General features: G+C 40.3%; 1 protein-coding gene across 4 annotated transcripts in view; it reads left to right on the top strand.

The window, feature by feature from the left end:
- FLT1 (fms related receptor tyrosine kinase 1) overlaps positions 1 to 21,272 on the top strand; it is a 173,547-nt gene that overhangs the window by 99,036 nt on the left and 53,239 nt on the right. For 2 of the 4 annotated variants that reach the window (XM_081814774.1, XM_081814773.1), the window contains one exon: positions 2,876 to 3,022. In XM_081814774.1, coding sequence (XP_081670900.1) covers positions 2,876 to 3,022 — 147 coding nt within the window. Of the gene's footprint in view, positions 1 to 2,875; positions 3,023 to 3,870; positions 5,157 to 21,272 lie in introns of those variants that run through there. The other 2 variants (XM_081814776.1, XM_081814775.1) reach the window with 2 other exon arrangements.

Below are 21,272 nucleotides of genomic sequence, written 5' to 3'. Positions count from 1 at the left end.
AGGTGTTAGTATTTACAGGAGAGGATTTTAAGTACTTCCAAGAGATCATTTTAAGAATTCCACAGAGTAATTAATTGTTTGCTGTGTAATTCATCCTTCCAGAGAGTTTCAAAGAGAAAAATCAATTGGGTGCGTTCTATTTTGTTTTGGTCCCTCTTTGGGGTGTGGAGGAAGGGGAGGATAATGGGGAAAAAGAGAAAGAAAGAAGAGCCTAAAATGGAGAATGACTGAGTTGGAGTAGAGGACATGAGGCTGGTTCCTCAGTCCCCCAGTCCAAGTGAAGATGAGAAACTATGTATTTATGAGACCTGGCAGATCTTTGTGGCCATAACACTGAAAGCTGAAAGAAGAACCTGGTGGGGAGCTATCTTTGGCTATTGATAACCAGCAGAAATATTCTGTTAATTCTGATTTTCTCCATTTGAAGGGATCACCTCCACTTTGTTAAGTTTTGGAAAGCAGCTACCTATTTCCATCGGATAACTTAGGGTTAATAATAAGGGTTTGATGTGCCTTTCTTACCTAAAATGTCAAAACAGATTATAAAGTATAAAGGGGAATTGATAAAACAATTCCTTGGTTGATCGGTCATTTAGAAACCAGTCAAAAATGAGATTGTTCACATAGGAGAGCATTTTTTTTTTTTTCCAGAAATGGGTACCAGGAAAAAATATAATACTGTGTGTTTCAGACATGTTTATATGAACTTTGTATTTAATTGAGAGTCCTATGTTTATTCTGCAGCCTTTTTGCTGCTTCTCTTGTCTGAAGTTTGTCTAGGGCAGATAGGGCCTTTGGGAGTTCTCATGACATTTCTGTTAAGATAAACTGTTCTCTTACATATAAGTGTTTTCCAGTACACCTGTAAGGGAGGTCAAATGTTGTCTATGTTGATGATGCTATAGTCTGTAGCTATGAAAATACTGTGGGTGTTGCAAGCCCTATATTCAGGCTTCCTTTTTATAATAAGGCCTATGGGCAATGATAGATAATTTTATCATATTTAGCACATGGGAAATAGTCAATGTGGTAGGGGAAGCTATTAAAATATAACTCCATGAACTGTGTCTGAGTTTTAAATGAGATATGTCAAATTTGACTTGCCATTGTAATAGACACTAAATAGTAATATGACACTGTTCTTCATTATCCTGTCGTGTTTCACTGATACGTTTGGAATCTTTACTGTGTAAAAATGTCAAAATTGTAACAATCAAGCTTGTAAAAAGTTATCAGAACTGAAGATTTTGATACCTGGCTGCATCTGCAATTAGGAAAGACCATTTGACAGACTGCACAGAATGCAAACACAGAAATGTTGAAATGGTTCTGCCTGGGGGTGCAGAACAGACTAGAAGGATACATTGATGGAAAGCAAAAGGGCCATTGTGATCACTCATTCCAAGCTACGTTTGAAGAGTTTCTAAATCAGGGCTCTCCTTTCAACGCTCTTTTTAGCCTTCAAGATTTCATTTTGTATAAAATGAGGAAAGAACTAGTGATGCGCTTTGGAAATCAAAATTTAATGAGAAAGCTGTTCCTCTGAACAGAGGGTCACCCTGCCATGTTCTGCCCTGTCAGCATGCTGTAAAAGTTATGTGATACTATACTTTTTAACCTGAGATTTCAAAATTGCTTGAATGAATGCTAATCCTCAGAGTTTCCCTGCAGGAATAAAAAGAGAAAGGTTTGGGGCGTCGGCAGCATCCTGCAGGGACATCCGTGTCAAAGGCACTGCAGTGTGTCACCCCTTAGCCCTGTAATCACTCCTAAGCTGCTTTCACAGTGTTAGTACAATAAGGTGAGGAAATCCAAACGGTCAGTGTCTATAACTGAAACCAACGGCGCAGAATGTGTAAGTTACGCCAAACCTCTTCTGATTTCTGTTCCAGGACGTGCAACAAGAGGGGGTGAAGACGATGACTCGGGAGGGTGGGAAGGACGTTAGGAGGTATCTTTATTCTTTTACCTTGGAAGCTCCAGCTACCAATCCAGCACTCGCCTAACTAGAATGTATACACATCAGCAGGACTGACTACTTCGTTAAACAGAGACACTGTACTCGCTGGGGTCTTGGGGGTACTGCTGTTCCAATGTGGGATTTTAATGTTGTAATGTATTGCATCTTAATGTATGAAATTCATTTTGTTGTACTATATTGGTTGGCATTTTATTAAAATAAATTGTATTGTATCATATTTGTATGTTTTTAAGAGAAAATAATATAAAATACAATATTTGTACTATTATATAGTGCAAAAACTACAAATCGAAGCCTCTGCCTCTTGAATTAATCCTTTGGTTGCTTGCACTGGGGAGGGGATGGAGGGACGGAAAGAATCAATAAAGCTTGCAAAGTTCAAGAAATTCTCCTGTTTGGTCTGCTGCCTCACACTTTAGGTTACTGACGGCTGAGTAACACAGACATGCCCTCACAAACACATTGATAAAAATATGTGCAAAATTACATTAGCTCATCGCTGTAATAGGATATCTTTAGGTAAAAATTCATTATAAGGCTCTATCCCAAATCGTGGGTTTCCTTTTCGGTTCCTTGAATAGGATGCGAAATCCTTAGGTTTCGGAAAAGCTTCTCTCACAGAAAGGAAGAAAACTAGTTGGCCAGGCAAAACCTGTGATACTGAATCCTGTAGAATTTTGGTCTCAATTTTACTCTGTGTTCTAACAAATTTCAGTATGTTAGAACTTCCTAAAGATGAAGCAGGTTACCCAGAGAAGAAAAATCGAGGGAACAAAATACGAATGGAACCTTACGGTGGAGTTTTGCTGTTTATATACGTCAAGTGTTGATGTGCATATATAACAAAGGAATACAAGTGACCGGTAATAACAATCCCCTTTCTTTATTCACTAGATCAGGAAGCACCACACCTGCTGCGAAACCTCAGCGACCACACAGTGGCCATCAGCAGCTCCACCACGTTGGACTGTCATGCTACTGGCGTCCCAGAGCCTCAGATAACCTGGTTTAAAAACCACCACAAAATCCAACAAGAACCCGGTAAGAGATTTTGTTTTCCTTGAATTCGCTCTTTCTCATCATTCTCTTCTTCCCTCAACATTCCTCTCACCTCCCTCCCGTACTTCTAGAACCTCTTGCCAGTACAGTTTTGGTTCATGCCGATAGCAACTTTAAGTGAGGAGTTTGAGCCCGTCCTTATGCACCCCATGTGCCGAACCATGTAGAAAGATCCATACAGAATCTGCTTTAAGTGGTGCATTCATAAATAAATGGTAAGAGCCCCTTAGACATCGTGTCTGTTCAACTTGACAACAGGGCAAGTGAGGAGTTCGTGCCTTGGTTTGAGGTACAGCAAAGCTTTGAACATCTGGTCTAGAGAGGAAGTCCAGGGAAGTTGTATAATCTTTTAAATTGATAGTAAGTGCATTAAAATGATTTGGTAAAAAGAATATTTTAAATGATAGAATACTGGCAAAAAAAAAAACTGAAACTAATGGTCATGTGTTAATTTTCTTTCAAGAAAAAAATATATTTAAGAACAACTAGACTTAAATCAGTACGTATCAACGTTGTCTGTGGCTTGCCTCATAATTTTGTCATTAAATAAGATTAAAATAAACTTATTTATGATTTTGCTTAATAATTCCATTTACATGAAAAATAAAATTGGACCATTTATCTGCAACATCCCAACAACCTAAATCAAATGACTAGCACTATGGAATGGTCCTTGAATGTGAGTCCTCTATGCAAAACAAAATCTCCATTTGAGTGTGATGCACAGAAGGGGGTGGTGGTAGAAGATCTCCAGTTTTAAGATGTCTTAGAAATGCCTTACACTAAGCTGGTCCCAAACTAACCACCTCACATCATTTTTCTCCATCAAGCAGCGCCTCCTCTCATACTGACGTCATTCACTTCATCATCCAAACCAGAAGCTGATGACCTCCCCTTCGTCCTTCTCTAATCTGTCACCAGGCTGAGCAGGTTATGTCTACTAAATACGAAATACTTCTCAAGTCCATTCTTCCCTCCACTCTCCCGTTGTCATTCTCTGGGTTCAGGAGCTCATTATCTGTCTCCTGATCTCTGCACCTCTTTTTTTTTTTCTCTCTTGGAATCTTATTTTCCACACAGCTGGATAAGATGCACATCACTTCCCTGTTTCAAGTTTTTCACTGGCTCTCTATCCCAGGACCAAGTTCAAGCGTCTGACAGAGAAGGCCCTCAACAAATGGCCCACCCTACTTCTCCAACTCCATGCTTACCGCCCCCCTACTTTGCCTTGAACCTTATATTCTAGCAGGTGCCAAACTCTTGTAGATCGCTGCACACATTATGCTGGTTCAACCCCTCTGCTTCTTTTGTGCTTGTGTCCCCCCCTCTGCCTGGAGTATCTTCCCTTCATCTAACGCCTTCCTGTCCTTTTAGACCCAGATTGGGTGTTCTTCCTCCAGGAAGCCTTATTCAACCCCTGCAATGAGGGGGCAGATCCTCCAGGGGTCTTTATTATTTATAAGTGTTTCTATTCTCTCTTAGAGTTATTTTATAATCATCAGTTCATCTGTGTATTATCCATGCATATTTCCACTGCTCTCTTTCTGTACCATATCATCAGTTCATGTGTATGCTCTCTTCCTACATGTTTATCATCATATCATGCCTCATCTTGAGGGCAGACAGTATATCTTTTTATCCTCAGAACCTGGCATAGTGCTTGGCAATCAATGTTCTATGAATGAATGAATGAATGAATGAGAGTTTTTCAGAAAATCTTATTCTATCCTTAGCAGGTTCACCTGGTAGCATGAATGCCTGGACTTAGGAGTGATTGGGAAAGCTGTATCATAGAACTTTTAAAGCTAAAGAGATCTTTGGAATATCTTTAGTCCCATTTGTAGGACAGAAAATTTAGGCCCAATGAGGTAAAGTGATTTGCCCAAGAAGACACACTATTAAGATAGGTAGTTTCATAGAAAATGAATTCTTGAGGTATTCTACCAAAACAAAAAGATGAATACATGAATAAATAAATAAATAAAGCAGTGTCTGTAACAGTACCTGTAACATCCTCCCTTTAGAGATTCAGAGTTCACATTAGTATATTAAAGACGCCAAGAAGCCTTATAGTAAAGAAATCAGGTAAATTGCTTTAAAGTATTCCCACAAATAACTTGATCACAAAATACATTTTACGAAATATTAATGTAAGATATTGGGTTCTTTGAAAGAAGTAAATTTGGCTTGTGTTCAGTTTTCATACTTTGGATGTGGGTTAAAGAATTAGAGTTCAATTTCGAAAGCTTGTGGCCATTCTGGGATTAGAGGGTAGACAAGGCAAGAGGGTATGTTAAGGCAGTTACCACAAATGGAAAAAGATTATGAGGTGCGAGGGGAGGATTGAGTCCTACCATCGCCCTCATGGGTCAGGGAATTTGGGCAACTCACTTATCCTTCCTCTCTGAGCCTCTGTTTCCTTGTTTATACAACTGGGAGAATACTGACAACACAAAGATGTGGTAAGGTTTAAATGAGTTAATATCACTAAGCGTGCCTCTATTTATGGCTGAGTAAATGCTGCCTTCTGACCCACCTCATTTACATAGAAATTGGCCAATGAGTTTTCAGGATTTGTCGGAAGGTGTCAGAGGAGTTAATTAATAATTCAGCTCAAATGTCTAACACTTCTATATCCAATAAAGATATCTTCCTCCTAGCTTTCTTTGCTTTTCAGAGGGCCAAGAGAAGAATATCTAAAATAAGTCTTATATAAATTCTTACATAAAATCTTTTATAAATATCATTCTACTATGCTACTGTTGGCATTTATGGAGTTCAACTGTATTAAGTCGTCCATTTTCTCTCCCTTTATTCACACCTTAAAATGGCTATAGCCTTTTGGAAAAGAATTTCTTAGTTTTCTGGACATAATCTCTTACATGCATATAGTATTTATAAAGTTTCATATGTAAGATTTCCAATTTAAGACAGCAAATTCAGCAGCCAATGCAATAAGCTATATGACTATGACCCTGTGTGTGTGCACATAGACATCTTCAAAAATACCAATTCTTTTATGGTTATTTCTTTTTTTTACAAACCTATGGGTAAAGATTACAGGTAACCAAAATGACAATCCTTGACTCACTGGTTATTCCAAAGCTGAGCTGGGAAAACATCAAGATCACAGCCTGGAAAAGACTGAAAACTAGTCCATTTTAAACTAAGCCTTTGGAAAGCCATACTGAGAATAAATTTTAAATAAAGTTTAAATAATTAACAATTAAATATATATTTAATGAGACAGCTTTACAAATACCCAAATACAGAATTAAACATATTTAGTGAAGTATATTGTTATAAATATATATCGTTTATGAATATAAAATATAGAACTAAATATAAATGATGGTTTACAATTAATAAAGCTAATTTTTTAAAGTTTAAAAATCCGGAGAATAAACCACACGTCCTTTAAAGACCTGTGACGCCTGGCAACTCAAAAAAACATTGATATACTGAGAGGATTTTAGTGGCCTTGGGTCTTGGCTAGGATCTGGCCCATCATCATTGCCATTTGTTAAATGATAACTTACCCTATTCCAAAAAAAAATAGGAGAGAGGAAACAGGGCACATGTGAGAGCTCACGCTCGGGACAAGTGGCCATAAAATGCCTGCTGAAAGAGCTTATGGGAGAGCTTTTCTCCTCCTTCCTCCTTTCCTTTCAGGAAGCCCTTCAGTGGGACACAGCCATTCTAGAGAAGAAATGCAGTTTCAAGAAAGCATTATGAAAGCTGAGTAGTGCTTTCTTGGGCCAAAGGGCATCCACAGGAATAAAAGGGAGGCTACACACGCAGGCCCAGGACAGCATGTACGCAGGGGACACGAGGCAGTCTCCAGCAGGGCACCCCCTGTAAGTCACGCAGCAACCCCCCCGCCCCCCCGTGCACTGAGCGGCCCTCCCCGCCCTCCCACTGCACACCTGCAGGCTTTGGGGGTCTCCGTGGCACTGCCCTGCCTCGTGGATTGCCATTTCCTCCCGCCATCCCCGGACAGGACAGTCTTTACTTCCCGGCCAGGGGACCACAGAGGCTGCCTCCACTAAGGATCCTTCTTTCACATTCCAGTACATCACGACTCTTCCCTTCCTTTGATATCTGGTTTATTTGCAATTCATGTCACAGAATGTCACTTATTCCCTTGTTTCATGTGGGCTTGTTTTGAAAACCTTCGAAGATAGATCTAATATCTTAATAGGTCTTCTTTATGAAAAATAATAAAAGTGTATTGAGCACTCACCAGGAAACAAGGCACTGTGTGAGATTTACAAATATTTCATTTACTTTTCGCAACTGTCATCATAGGTAGGTACTGGTGTTAGATGCCATTTCACGGATCTAGTTTAATTTAACAAGCACTGAACTAGGTGCCTGGTCCCGTTCCAAGCATGTCACTTATTCATCATCATAATCCTATGAGGTTTGCTAAATTATGATGCCTGTTTTACAAAGGAAACATGAGGAGGCGTAGACACAGGAGAAATAGCAGACTAGGTCATAGAGCCTGTGCCTAGCTGCCCGAGGCTGGGACCAGAGGGTGAGTCTGGAGCCGACACTCTGCACACTGAGCATGGGGGCTGACCGCTGGTGTACATCGCTCTCAGGAACATATAAGCACCACTTTTTTTTTTTTAAGTAGGCTCTGTGCCCAGCATGGAGCCCAACGTGGAGCGCAACGTGGGGATTGAACTCAGGACCCTGAAATCAAGACCTGAGCTGAGATCAAGAGTCCGTGGCTTAACCCACTGAGACACCCAGGCCCCCCATAAGCACCACTTTTAAATGACCTCATGGGCGTAAACAAGCATATTTTTAAAACAATGGATATTTTCTCATTTCTAACTCTTAAAGCTTAAGTAAGATTCCCAAAGACATAGTTTATTTTTTAAATGTTAAAAATTTACAGCATATTAAAAATATTTAAAGCATTTTTTTTAAAGAAGGCATGCCATGGAGTGCCTGGCTGGGTGGGTAGAGCATGGAGTTCTTAACCTTGGGGCTATGGGGTTCCAACCCCACCTTGGGTATAGAGATTACTTAGAAATAAAATTTTAAAATAAAATAAAAGCAGACATGCCCTTATGAAGTTAAAAATGATTCTGAACCCAAATCCAGTTACTCTGAAGTTTTAAAAAAGTCCAGAATTTATTACAGCAGTCCAACACTCTCTTAGTCATTCAACAAATATTTATAAGGCAGTACTTTGTGCCTGGTGCTGTGTAGGCCCTGTCAATACAGCAGCGAATGAGAAAGCTAAAATCTGAATAACGAAATATCTAAAGTAATTAGTTTGTGTAGGTGTTTAAATGAGCCCAACCTCTTGAAGCCACAACCATGTGTGTCCTAATTTATTCACTACCATCATGCCAGTTGGGCACCAGAGTTAATCAGTCTAAAAATGGAATCAGGTGAATTAATAAATGGGACAAGTAGAAAATATGTCTCCATCACAGGATTAAAATACCTTGACTACATTAGTTAATTGAAAAAAATACATCCTCTCTGTTTCAATTTTCCTACTTTAATGCTGCACATACAACAGATTCTCAATTATTCCTTGTTCACTGAATACGCAGAATGGAAGAGAAATAAAGAGGAAATAAGAGAAAATGTGCCAGAAGTAATACAGGCAGGAGAACTTCCAAACTAGAACCAAGGAAAGAAACCACTCGGAACTCTTAGGAGGGGCTGATAGGGTGCAGAGTGTTGTAGAGTAAAGTAGTTTGAGACGTGTTTACTTTGAAGAGACAGGTGAACAGAGAATTGATTGGCTAAAGCGAGTAGAATCTCGAGGACCGGACAGGAAAGAAAACTGTAATATGGAAGGCCCGATAGCAAGTTGGAGATGAATTCTATTGGTCACTGGCTGCTTTGAGCATGGTTTAATTCTTAGGAGTGTACAGACAGCAAGCGCCTCTAAGAAACATCCATTTCCTTTGGGTTAGAAATGTAAAGGGTTTGCACCCAGGCTTGGAGCGATAGTATGAAGTCACCCTGGAGAACGTGTGACCTCCAGGGTGTCTTCATTACTTCTCCAGCCACCTGCCCAAGAGACGGGCAGTTCCTCCAAAATGATCAGAAAGTCGCCTTTCTACCTCACACACTTCCCAGATTCTCCTAAAAATGTCCAAAGCTGTGACAGAGCTGAGCAAGCTCCGCAGGTGGGACCTTTGGCACCGGCTTGATGACACTCTAAGGACACCAGAGGGGTGTGCGGAGTAGATACGGAAGGTCTACCTAACTTAGTATTGCTTCAATACAAGCACAGACCGCCTCCCAAGCAATTGTGCAGAGTAAATGGGGTTTCTGAAAAAGTCATTAAAATGCTGGAAAAAGTAACAAACTTTCCTCTGAAAATATTTAAGAGGACAGAAAACAATGCCGCTCTGAGACGGTTCTAGTAAAGACTGCCTAAACCGAGAAATCATCAGCAAACTATTGCTTAAACTGAATTTCTGTGGCAGCAAAACCTTTCAGAATATTTTAAGATCGGAGCACTACGACGATGGGAACAACAAAGAGTTTAGAAAGAATAAATTCCTTCTTAAATAGCCTGAGGCTGGAGCAGGAGAGGATCACTCTAACCCTCTGATTAATATTCTTTCCTCAATTGGGTCTTGGTCACTAAGACTATTTATCTAAAGCCCGGAAGGTGACAGCTTCCCTGTTACCACTAGACCACTGACACCAAATATCTGTACCTGTAAGTGCATATCCAGATGGAGGGGACCAGCTGTCTTTGTACGGGGCGGGGGGGGGGCACAGAATGACATCTGAAGTGTAAAGTGGTTTTCATAGATCTAGGAAAGATCTGAAGGAAGGCAGAGGAGAGAAATGAATGGGGATGTTGATGCCTGGGGATAATAAAGTGACTACCTGTCACCCTCAGGCTGTTAGAATCAATAGCTTCGCTTGATTTCTTGGTAATAATAAAATTCAGAAATGTCAATTATCTTTTTGCAAAACATGAGGAGTAATTGTGTTTTCTTTCTTATGAAATCCATCCTTATGGTGCATAATGAATGAAGATGTGTTGCAGAAAAGCATGTGCAAGATTCCTGGTATGCATAGGGCAGTGCATGGGGCGGGGGGGGGGGTGCGCTGGCCACTCTGTTTATCACCCCCGCTGAGCCCCGTCAGTCCGCTGATGTGACTGGCTAAGCAGCTGCTCTCACCATTCCTTTCTCTCCAATATGTGTCTTTAAGGTAAGGGGGTCCGTGTACCCAGACCAAGAACCGCCAAGCTTCACACATGGCTATCCCGGTAGGTCCTCTCCCTGGCCAGAATCTTTTAACAAATTCTCAATGCTTAGTTGTGCCCCTGACAACAATATAAGCATAGGGAACCTTCTGAACATGTTGCAGAACCAAGACTCAGTTCTTTTCTAAGGATAAACTTCCATTTAGAAGGTGAGGAGAAAGGAGTGGAATTAAGGAAAGAGTACAGTGAGGAAACAGCAGGGAAAACATTTCCTTGGTTGGTACTGCCAGAGTTCAGAGCTACAAGCCCAACCCCAGATGAAAGAGGAACCCTGACTTTGACCATGGCCTCAACATGGTGAAGAAATGGAGGCTGTCACTTTATGGGCGTCTGCAATTACTTGTCACTGTCGGGCTGGTTCAGTGAGACTGACAAGTACAGCTGTAGAGCTCTCTGGTTTACACCCAGAAAAGTGAAGTAACCCACGGGTAGAGTCCCATTTTGTATTGAAAACCACTAGAAGTCATTTATGGAGAATCAGTCTTGACACCCAAATCTATCTCTTCACTGAGGTAACGTCCAGCTTATTTAGGTCTTGTACGTATGTAGCTAACCCTATCCTCATGCTTTGTCTAAAGAAAATTTCTTGGATGCGCTTTCCAGCACAGCATCCTCATCCCCATCCAGCCCAGAAAAGCCTCCCGAAAGTTGTGAGCCACAGCAAGACCCAGCCGAGGGAATCACACACATTAAGGCAGCACAAGTCCCCGGATATAAACAGTGGGGCTGCCTGCTGGTTGTTTAAGTGTGGTTTTGTGCCTTTTAAAAAGTCCTCTTGATTTTCAAATGAAAAATTTAGATCATAAGAGATGGAAAAGAACCGGAGAACGTGAGCATCACTTTAGAAAGAGCCTCTCCCTTTTTTTTTATTATGGCAAAATACACATAACATAAACATTACCACTTAATCATTAACGGGTACAATTCAGTGACACCAAAGATCTTCACAGTGTTGTGCACTTTTTCATCACCTCAAAGAGAAACCTCATACCCATTAAAGCTTTTGACTGTGAATGAACCTCCTCTTTCGATTCTTTCTGTGACGTCTCGCAACACACGGAACTGTCATTTGAGCATGGCCAAGATCAGCAGCCTGTTTTGTCTGCCGAGCAGCCAGGGCTTGAGGGACCAGGAGCAGAGAAAAAGAAACGGGGAATGAAGAAAAAACAAAGAGAAGAGAAATAGAGACATGGGGGTGTGAGGGTAGACCCTCCCAGCGATCACCCCAGAGATCTCAGAGATCTCAGGGCTGCACCCTGTCCAAAGTCACTAACCCTAAAACTAACAGCCACTGTCTGGGTGCTAGAGTGGGAGGCATCTCCATCCCCAATCTACAATTTTCTGCTTACACCGAAGACTGCCTGGCAAAAGAAGGAAAAGCCATACTCTACCTTAGATAATTCTGTACCTCCATCTCTTAGCAGAACAATTAAATCAGGTTTTTCTATTCCATGTGTCCAAGTACAAACTTGAAACAGTTTAACCAGGACCTACGTGACAGACGGCAATGCAGCTGGGTATTCCCGATCCAGTTAAGGACAATGCTCATACAAATGTCTTCACAGATGACCTAGTCGGTGGACTCGGCCATGGCTTGCATGACTGAATTGATGCTGATAAAGTCAAACTAAGAAAGTTCATTCCTCCTCCATCCCATATTCAAGTGCTTCATTGTTGCATTATCTCCTGCTAGTAAGGAGCCTTAAACAATTAGATTGTATGTTAGTTTAAGGAGTTATCTCATTCAACTCAGTCATAATTAAACCAGCCATCACTGAAAAATAAAACACAGCAAACATATATCATGTACCCCAACACACACACACACACACACACACACACTATAGGGGGCCAGTCTTCTGATGGGATGGATTTTGGTTTTGCTTTAATCCAAAATTATAAATTGTTGTGGAGTATAAATCTACTTTCCTTCAAAAATATTTCATCATTGTATGGTCAATATTATATATATCTTTTAAACTTTTATTCAGTGGCTCTTTGCTGATGGTCAAGAGGCCCATGCTTTCATTTTTAAAACTATCCTTTTAAAAAATTAAATAATACATGAATACATTTTCATTGTAAAAGATCATATAGTACAGAAACAGCATAAGCTATAAAAAATTTCCTTCTGGAGAATTAACACATGCCAACTGTTTGATTTATATTTTGTCAACAATTTTATCATTTTTTTACCTAGATACGTGCATATATACAAATTGGGGCACACATATATGTGGGGCAAATAAATAAATGGGATTCAGTCATTCATTCATTCAACAGCTATTCACGGAAAGCCAACTCTGTGCCAGGAATATAGGAGGTGCTTGGAACCAGACAGGACCTTGAATTTACATTCTAATGGAAAAGTCCACTTAATAAACTTAACAGACAGAACTATAAGCATATTGCCTACCATCAGATAGTAATAACTGCTATGATGAACAAAACAAGGTAATAGATTATAGTGAGTGACCAGGAGAGGGGTTACATGGGAAAGCCAGCATCTCTAAGATAAGTATGAGTTGAGATCATGCTATATGTTTGTTTTAGGACTTGCTTTGATCACAGTGTATCTTGGAGGGCTTTCTATGTCAGTGCATAATGTTCTGCCTCATTCTTTTTAGCATCCATATACTATCATATGATATGCATTCCCATAATTTATTCTTCTGCTGATGGAAAAACAAGTCCTTGACTTTAACCTCTAAGCAATGCAGCACTAATACTAAACTGGTCGTAGAAACACCTCTTCGTTATACACAGGAAGGCCACTTTGGATAAATGGCTATATTCTGCAGGATAAATGCATCCAACCTCATGGAGGGACTACGGCAATCTGAACATAGACAAGAATGTAGTGAAGCAGGAATGAGTGCATGTGTGTGTGCATGCACATGTGTGTGTTTATAATTTATAGCTATTAACTATGAAACCTTAGCTATCAACTATGTATAACTATAGATGTAGCACCACTTGACACATTTTTTAAGTGCCTGAATCATCTTGAAATACTTCATTAGAACAACAGCAAAGTTCATAGTGAAAGGGTACAAGAGTGCTTTTCAGTTTTAAATGTTTAGAAATACATGTGTGTTTGGCAGAGTTTCAAGGTGCTCACTTCAACTATAACCCCTTCATGTCAACCAGTTTACAATTTCTTGACAGCTTTTGAAAACCATTCTGTTCTCGTAACTCAGTTTTGTAAGTTAGGCTGGTGAAGCAATAGACATTGTCCCAGATGAAAGGACCTTTGTTTATGTCTCTTCCCTTATTTGGTGGTTTCATGAAGAGGAATATTATACAGCATTTTCCACCACTGTTCTCAATCTTATTCTTTTTTTTTTTTAGAGGGGCAGGGGCAGGAAGGGCAGAGGCAGAGAGAGAGAGAATCCCAAGCAGGCTCCACACCCAGCGTGGAGCCCGACGCCAGCTTGATTTCACAACCCCAAGATCATGACCTGAGCCGAAATCAAGAGTCAGAGGCTTAACCGACTGAGCCACCCAGGCGCCCATCAGTCTTAATCTTTTCTAAGAGCTCTTCTTCTCTCTTTTTCATGGCTAACGAGCCAATAGTCTCACCAGGGATCACACTGCCCATCAGATCTCCTTTAGACCATGTGTTTTAAGCATCTCATAATTCTCTTCCAACATAACACATTATTATAAGGCTGGTTTTCACTATGTCTCAAATTATTCCACCGCTCGCCAACTTTTTTTTCTTACATCTGTGAATGCTTTGCCACGTGGCTTGACCTTAGGGTAAAATTCTCAACAGAGAAAGCAACAGCCCAGTGGCAATCCTTTGAAAACACTGGAATCATTTGCATTTTTAGTGCCACTGATTGAGTCCACCATTGCTCACTCCCCAAATTTGTCAGTCTTTGCAGCTTACTAAACTTGGATTTCTCTTCCCATGGGATGGGAAGTTTGACTGGGTAAACACAGTCTCCTCTGTGTTCTTTGTGGGACGTTAATCAGACATCCAGTGTCTAGTCGTCTTGGGTTGCATTAGCCATCTTGAATCTATATTTGGCTCTTCTGGTCCCTCGTTCAGATATAGTTCTTAGCTAATCAATTCCTTTAAGAGGTATCAATCTACAGGTACAATTTACCGTGTACCTACAACTGTATACATCATCATCCTCATAGCTTCTGTTTATCAAAAATATATCATGTGCCAACTTCAAAGAATTTATCATTTCGTTGGACAGCCAACACTATCATAACAAAATTTACTTTTTATTTTGTTAAACCTAACATCTATTAACTACCTATTCCATGAGCCAGACATTTTGTCACATTCTAGAGAAAATGAAAATGAGCAAAACTTAGTCCTTACCTTTGGAAAAATTACACATAATAGGTACAAGTCAGTTCATAAGTATGCAGTGTGAATGGTATAAAATTCCATGAGCTACAAATCGGCACCTCTGATTGGAGTGATCAGGGAGGGCTTCACGGAGGAGGTGTCATCTAATTGGACTCTGATGGTTGAAGAAGAGAGTTTTGATGATGACGACTAATTTGGCCAAATTGCATGGACATGTTCTCTAAGTCAGAAGTACAGATGCTCGGCTAAGCCACAGAACAGGAGTCACTGGTCAGACTAGCAGGCCAATTTAGGAAACAAGTCAGATTTTTGTGGAAGGAACAGGAGGAAGACACATGGTATGCATTAATTTAGTCAAACAGGTTAAAATCTACAGATTTATTTACTCACTGGTGAATTGGATTAAAGTTCTATTTCATGCCCTTCTCTGGACAATGCAGTGCTTATGTATAAAATGCCAAGATTGTCCTTCACCTTATGGTATCATGGGAGGAAATAAAATTGTGAAAATCCCTTGAAAATATTAAAAACTAAAGGGGGTGTTCATATGTTTAAAATGTAGACTACATCCCATGGATAAACATATAGACCAGCATCATCACAAACTCTGATCTAAAACCCCCATCAGCAGGAACACGATAGATGCTTCAAGTTCTTACCCTGGTGACATCACCAGATTTCCTTGAAGTACAAGTTCCTACAAAAACAAATCTGCGTAAAATTTTACTTGAGCCTTTGACGTTAATGGTTTAACAGACCCATGAAACTACCTGAGTTTGCATTTCTAAGCTCTAGGACCTAAAGCTCTTTGAATCTTAAGATCATAAAATTAACTGACATAGAACTTTACAGACCAGGGAGAGCTGGGTATGTAGGGCGTCAGCATTAACTACTACCTTACTCAGCTTCATAGAGCAAATGCTACAGAGCTCTCTCCTTTCCTCACCCCCTAAATTCCATTTTCCATGGTCTTGGTTTATTTGGCCATTTCCTCAGTTGCCAAGTGTCTGCTGTCTGTTGGCATAGTGCTAAACACTGGGGCTCAGTAATGAATAAGGCAGTGGAGCAGGCAAGTAAGAAAGTCAGCAAATTTCTACAAAATGTTAAGTGTTGGAGCGGAGGCATGCACGAGGTGATGCAAGAGTAACAAAGAAGGGGCACAAGAGCATCAGAAGCTTTCCAGAGCATCCGGATTTGCCTTGAGCTAAATATTAGTAAATGAATGCTAATCAAGTGCCAGGTCAAGACAGTAATGGGCAGAGTCATGGAGGCTTATCATGAACTGCCAATAGACAAGGATGGCTCATACTAAGGATACACTTAGGGATGTAGCAGGGACAGAAACTGGGGAAAAAAAAAAAAAAGCCAGACAGGGGCCAGATCATGGAGGTCTTTGCTTCATTAAATATAATAGTGTCATCCCATGTACATCCTCTAAGTCAAAGTTGTATCTACTCTATCCAGCCTACACACTTCTATTGGCCCTCACAGCAAATTTACATAAGTTGATTTGGTTGCCAACATTTAGAAATCGTAAGCTTTAACATGAAAAATCCAGATTTTTCTGTTGATGGAACTAGAGTATTATGCTAAGTGAAATAAGTCAATTAGAGAAATACAATTATCATATGATCTCACTCACATTTGGAATTTAAGAAACAAAACAGAGGATCATAGGGGAAGAAAGGGAAAAAAATAAAACAGGATGAAATCAGAGAGGGAGACAAACCATAAGAGACTCTTAATCATAGGAAACAAACTGATGGTTGCTGGAGGGGAGGAAGGTGGGGGAGATGGGGTAACTGGGGGATGGGCATTAAGGAGGGCATCGTGATGGAATGAGCACTGGGTGTTATATGCAACTGATGAATCACTGACCTCTACCTCTGAGACTAATAATACGTTATATGTTAATTAAGTGAATTTAAATTTTAAAAAACACCTCAGAAGATGGGCCCCTGGGTGGCTCAGTCGGTTAAGCGTCTGACTCTTGATCTCAGCTCAGGCCTCAATCTCAGGGTAATGAGTTCAAGCAGTGTGTTGGGCTCCACGCTGGGCATGGAGCCCACATTAATAAAACAAAAACAAAAAACAAAACAAAAAAACCCTCAGAAGACAACACTGGACTCAAATTCCCAGATTCCAGTTGGTTGGAGCTAAGTTAATCCTTCCACCTTTAGATGGGAGACAGGCTTTCTGCACTCCACAGACACAGTCCCCCTCCCATGATCTCATCCCCAGCTCATTTATGTTATGTGCCTGGCCCCTGAAGACATCCACACTTGCAAATCCTGCTCTGTGCCCTGTTGGTCCAATCTGATACAACTTCTTTCAATAAAGGGAAATAAATCCTGTTTTGATAGGAATTATGTTTTTAGTGGTTGAAAATTACTTAGGGGATCCCTCTAGAAGCAAGCAGACCTACAATTAAATGATCTCATCTCAACAACACAAAGTAGAGCATCATGTTTCTAGGTGAGTTCTACGTGTTAGTTCTTAATGATTAACACCCAAACGGAAACAGAAAATTCATTCAGGGTGACTCTTCAGAGAACCCAATACCATTTCACATAACAACAAAATTACAACAGATCTAGGAATAAATATAACTGAAAAGATATTTAAAGAGAAGATTGTAAAACTATCAAATGACATAAAATAATGCCAAAATAACTCAAAGACATTTGATATTCTTGGATGGGAATATTGATTTTTTAAAAGATTTTATTTATTTCAGAGAGAGAGTGCAAGTGAGTGGAGGGAGAGGCAGAGGGAGAAGGAGAGAGAGAATCTCAGGCAGACTCTGCACTTAGTGCAGAACCCAACACGGGGCTCGATCTCACAACCCTGAGATTGTGACCTGAGCCAAAATCAAGAACCAGCTGCTTAACCGACTGAGCCACCCAGGTACTCCAGGGGATAATTATTAGTGGAACCATTTTTGAGCCACTTTTGAGGTCAAAAATATTGGCAATTTCATTTGTTTCAACCTAAAAATAAATATGACGATTTCCCCCAAATTAGTACATAAATTCAGTGACATTCCCATCCACATCCCAACAGTGCTTCTCACAGAATTTGACGAGCTAAACCTGAAATCCTTATTGACGTATAAAGGGCCAAGACAATTTTGAAGAAGAAGGGGTCATACCATAGCAAATATCAAGATGTATTATCAAGGAATCATAACTTGTGTGGGATAAATAGGTCATTGTGAACAAATAGGGAACCTAAAAACAGAGCCACAAATATATGGGCACTTAGTATCTGACAGAACTGACAGCATAACTCAATGGGAGAAGAACAGATTATTCAGTAAATGATGCTGGAATAACTGGCTATTTATAGGGTAAAAATCAGATTTTTAACTCACACCACACATACCCCTCCCTAAAAGAAAATTCAGATGGATTAAAGAAATGAAAATGAAAAATGGCAAATCTCTAAATAAATCTTTTTAAAAGATTTTTTTTTTTAATTTTTAGAAGAAAGTATATAATCAGAATAGGAAATCATATTTTTAAAACAAGCAATGGGGGCTCCTGGTTGGGTCAGTCAGTTGAGCAGCTGATATGATTTCGGCTCAGGTCATGATCTCAGGGTCCTAGGATCGAGCCCCACATTGCGCTTTGCACTCAGCTGGATTCTGCTGGAGGATTGATTCTCTCTCTGCCTCTGCCCCTTCCCCTGCTCTCTCTCATTCTCTCTCTCTCTTTCAAATAAATAAATCTTAAAAAAAAGAAAGCAACGAAAAGCACAAAGGATAATGGAAAACATTAATAAATTTGACTACATTAGAATTTTAAAAGCTTTTGTATTGAATAATCACCATAAGCAAAGTTTAAAAGACTGTTTATAGAATGGGGGAGGACTTGCAGCATATTAAACCAACAAAGGATCGGTATCCAAATCATCTAGAGAACCCAGAATCATTGAGGAAAAGACAAACATGTTAATAGAAAAATGGGCGGGAAACATGAAGAGGTAATTCACAGGAAAAGAAGCCCTCATGGCCAACAAAATTGGGAAAAGTTGTGCCACCTAACTAGTAATCAGAGAAACATAGGTTAAACCCACAGAGAGATGCCATCTTATGCCCATCATGTTGCCGTCAGTTGCAACATTTGGTAGCACCAGGTATTGGGAAGTATATGGGGGAAGGGGAGCTCTTACTCAGTGCTGGTGAAAGTATAAATCAGTACATTTTGGAAGACAATTTTGTAATCCTGTTCATAGAGTTGAAATCGGTGTACCGTATAACCCGGCACAAGGAGATGTTTGCATAACCATGTGTATTTAAGTGTGTCGGATGTGCATTGCAGCCTTCTTTGCAACAGTAAAAGAGTGAAAACTATCTTACAGTAGAGAAGTAGATTTTTTTATACAGTGAGTTTTTTTTAACATGAGTTAAGAATGAACTCCATTTGGGCGCCTGGGTGGCTCAGTCGTTAAGCGTCTGACTTCAGCTCAGGTCGTGATCCCAGGGTCCTGGGATCAAGTCCCACATCGGGCTCCCTCCTCGGCGGGAAGCCTGCTCTCCCTCTCCCACTCCCCCTGCTTGTATTCCCTCTCTCGCTATCTCTGTCTCTGTCAAATAAATAAATAAAATCTTTAAAAAAAAAAAAAAAAAGAATGAACTCCATTTACATGTATCAGCAAGAATAAATATTAAAACATCACTGAATAGGAAAAGTTGAAAAAAGGTATATACTCTATGGCACCATTTATTTAGAATGTTTAAAGCCACAAAACAGTATTATGTAGTCTATAGAGGTACACAGCAGTGTGGAAAAAGCACAAAAACATGCATGAGAATGAGACACACCAACTTCAGGATAGTGATACTTCTGGGGAGAGGAGAAGGAAGGGGATAAAGTATCTACACATTTTATTCATATAAAAGAGAAAGGGGGGAATAGAGCAAATATGGCCAAATGTTGACATCTGATTATCTTCATGGTGGGTACATGGGTCCTATTTTTCTTGCACTTTTAAATGTTTGAAATGAATCACAATGAAAAAGTTAAACTAAGAAGAGAGCCCTTTGTAGAAGATGAGCTCCTCAGTAGAACAGCATCTGTATCATAGGGGGCCGGGTCATGTGAAGTGAGTAGCAACAAGCTAAGGCATTAAAAAGAAACGAGAGCACACAACTACGAATAAGTATGGGCAGATCTGAGGGCTGGGAGGGGGGGGCGGATAATAAAGGTAGTAACTGGCCTATGTCTGAGAGAAGGCAAATAGTGAGAGCAGACAATGAGCAAGTGCCCGATGAGGATTCTGAGTGTCCTCCTGGTGGTGACACATCAACCTCTGAGCGCTGGTCAGAGTGTAGTGTGACGGCAAGTCTGGAAGAAGAGTGTTGCTGCTTGGCTTGGGACACCCTCTCACCCCGTCTCCTCCTCCATGTGACGGAAAGAGGAAACAGTCAGGGGACGTTAGCTCACGGCATCCTTGGCATGATCTGCTCACCTTCACAACTACAGCCCCATCTCCTTGGGTGAAATCCAAGGCCTTGGGCTTCATTTGTTCATTGTGTCAGCCTTAAACCAGGATTTGAGTGATAGAAAGTTGGTTGAGGGTCAGGTCTACTGCAATGAAGATGATGGTGAGTAGCAGGATAGCCGCTACTATGAACGTTCATTGCCCTTGACCACCCAATCTCTAGCCATGCTTTTACTTTCTGCATTTGACACGTATGCCATATCGTGTGCTTTCCAGAGCTTTCATTGAAATTATCTCAATTGATCCTCATAGCAATCCCATAAAATAGGCAAAGCGGGTACTATTCTCATTTTACAAATGGGGAAACAGACCCAAAGACATTAAATGATTTAGCCAAGGTTACAGGGGAGAGTCTCATGTTTCACCCTGTTACCTGGACTTAGAATATCAGAATCACCTTGCATTTGTCTCTGTCCATTCCTGCATCAGTAAGGCAGCAATTCCTATAGGTTGTTTCTACAAAGTGTCCATATGCCTTTCCTCCTCTCTACTTCCTTTCCCACCATCCAGATTTGGATCCTCAGCATTCCTTGCCTGAATTACAGCTGGTGAGCTGGACTTCCAGATGCCACTTTTCCCTCGTTCCAGTCTACCCTGCATTCTCATGCTAGACTAAACTTCCTTAAACATTGCTTTCATTATGTCATTTCCCTGCTCAAAAATTTTTGTGAGCCCCTCTTTCCTTCTACACTGAATGGAAACTCCTTGGCCAGGATTTCAAACCTCTCCTTAATCTGAACTCACCTTTTCTAGTCAACCACTCAAAACGGGTGCTTTGAAAATAAAAATGGCTAACAAATCCATCCATCAAATCAGCAAAGGTTTGTGTTTTGTATTTTTGAGATGATCCTGCTCAGTACTGACAAGAGTCATAAAACAGACTTTTAGCCTTGCTGGTAGACATGTTCATGCATATAATCTTTTTGGAAGGCAGTGTGGTTGTAAGAATCAAGAGCTTCTGACTTAATAAATCTGCTTCTGGAAATCTATCCTAAGGAAGTAATCCGAAATACAGAAAAACCCTTATGTCTAAAGATGTTCATTATACTGTTATTTATAGTTATGAGCAATTAGATATAATCCTCCAGTGGCTTTCTTCGGTGCTTAGAATAAAACCCTAAATCCTTACC

This window comes from Leptonychotes weddellii, chromosome 3, assembly GCF_054177405.1.
Source record: "Leptonychotes weddellii isolate Sample4059 chromosome 3, ASM5417740v2, whole genome shotgun sequence".
Taxonomy (NCBI): Eukaryota; Metazoa; Chordata; class Mammalia; order Carnivora; family Phocidae; genus Leptonychotes; species Leptonychotes weddellii.
This window is presented reverse-complemented; position numbering and strand designations above follow the sequence as displayed.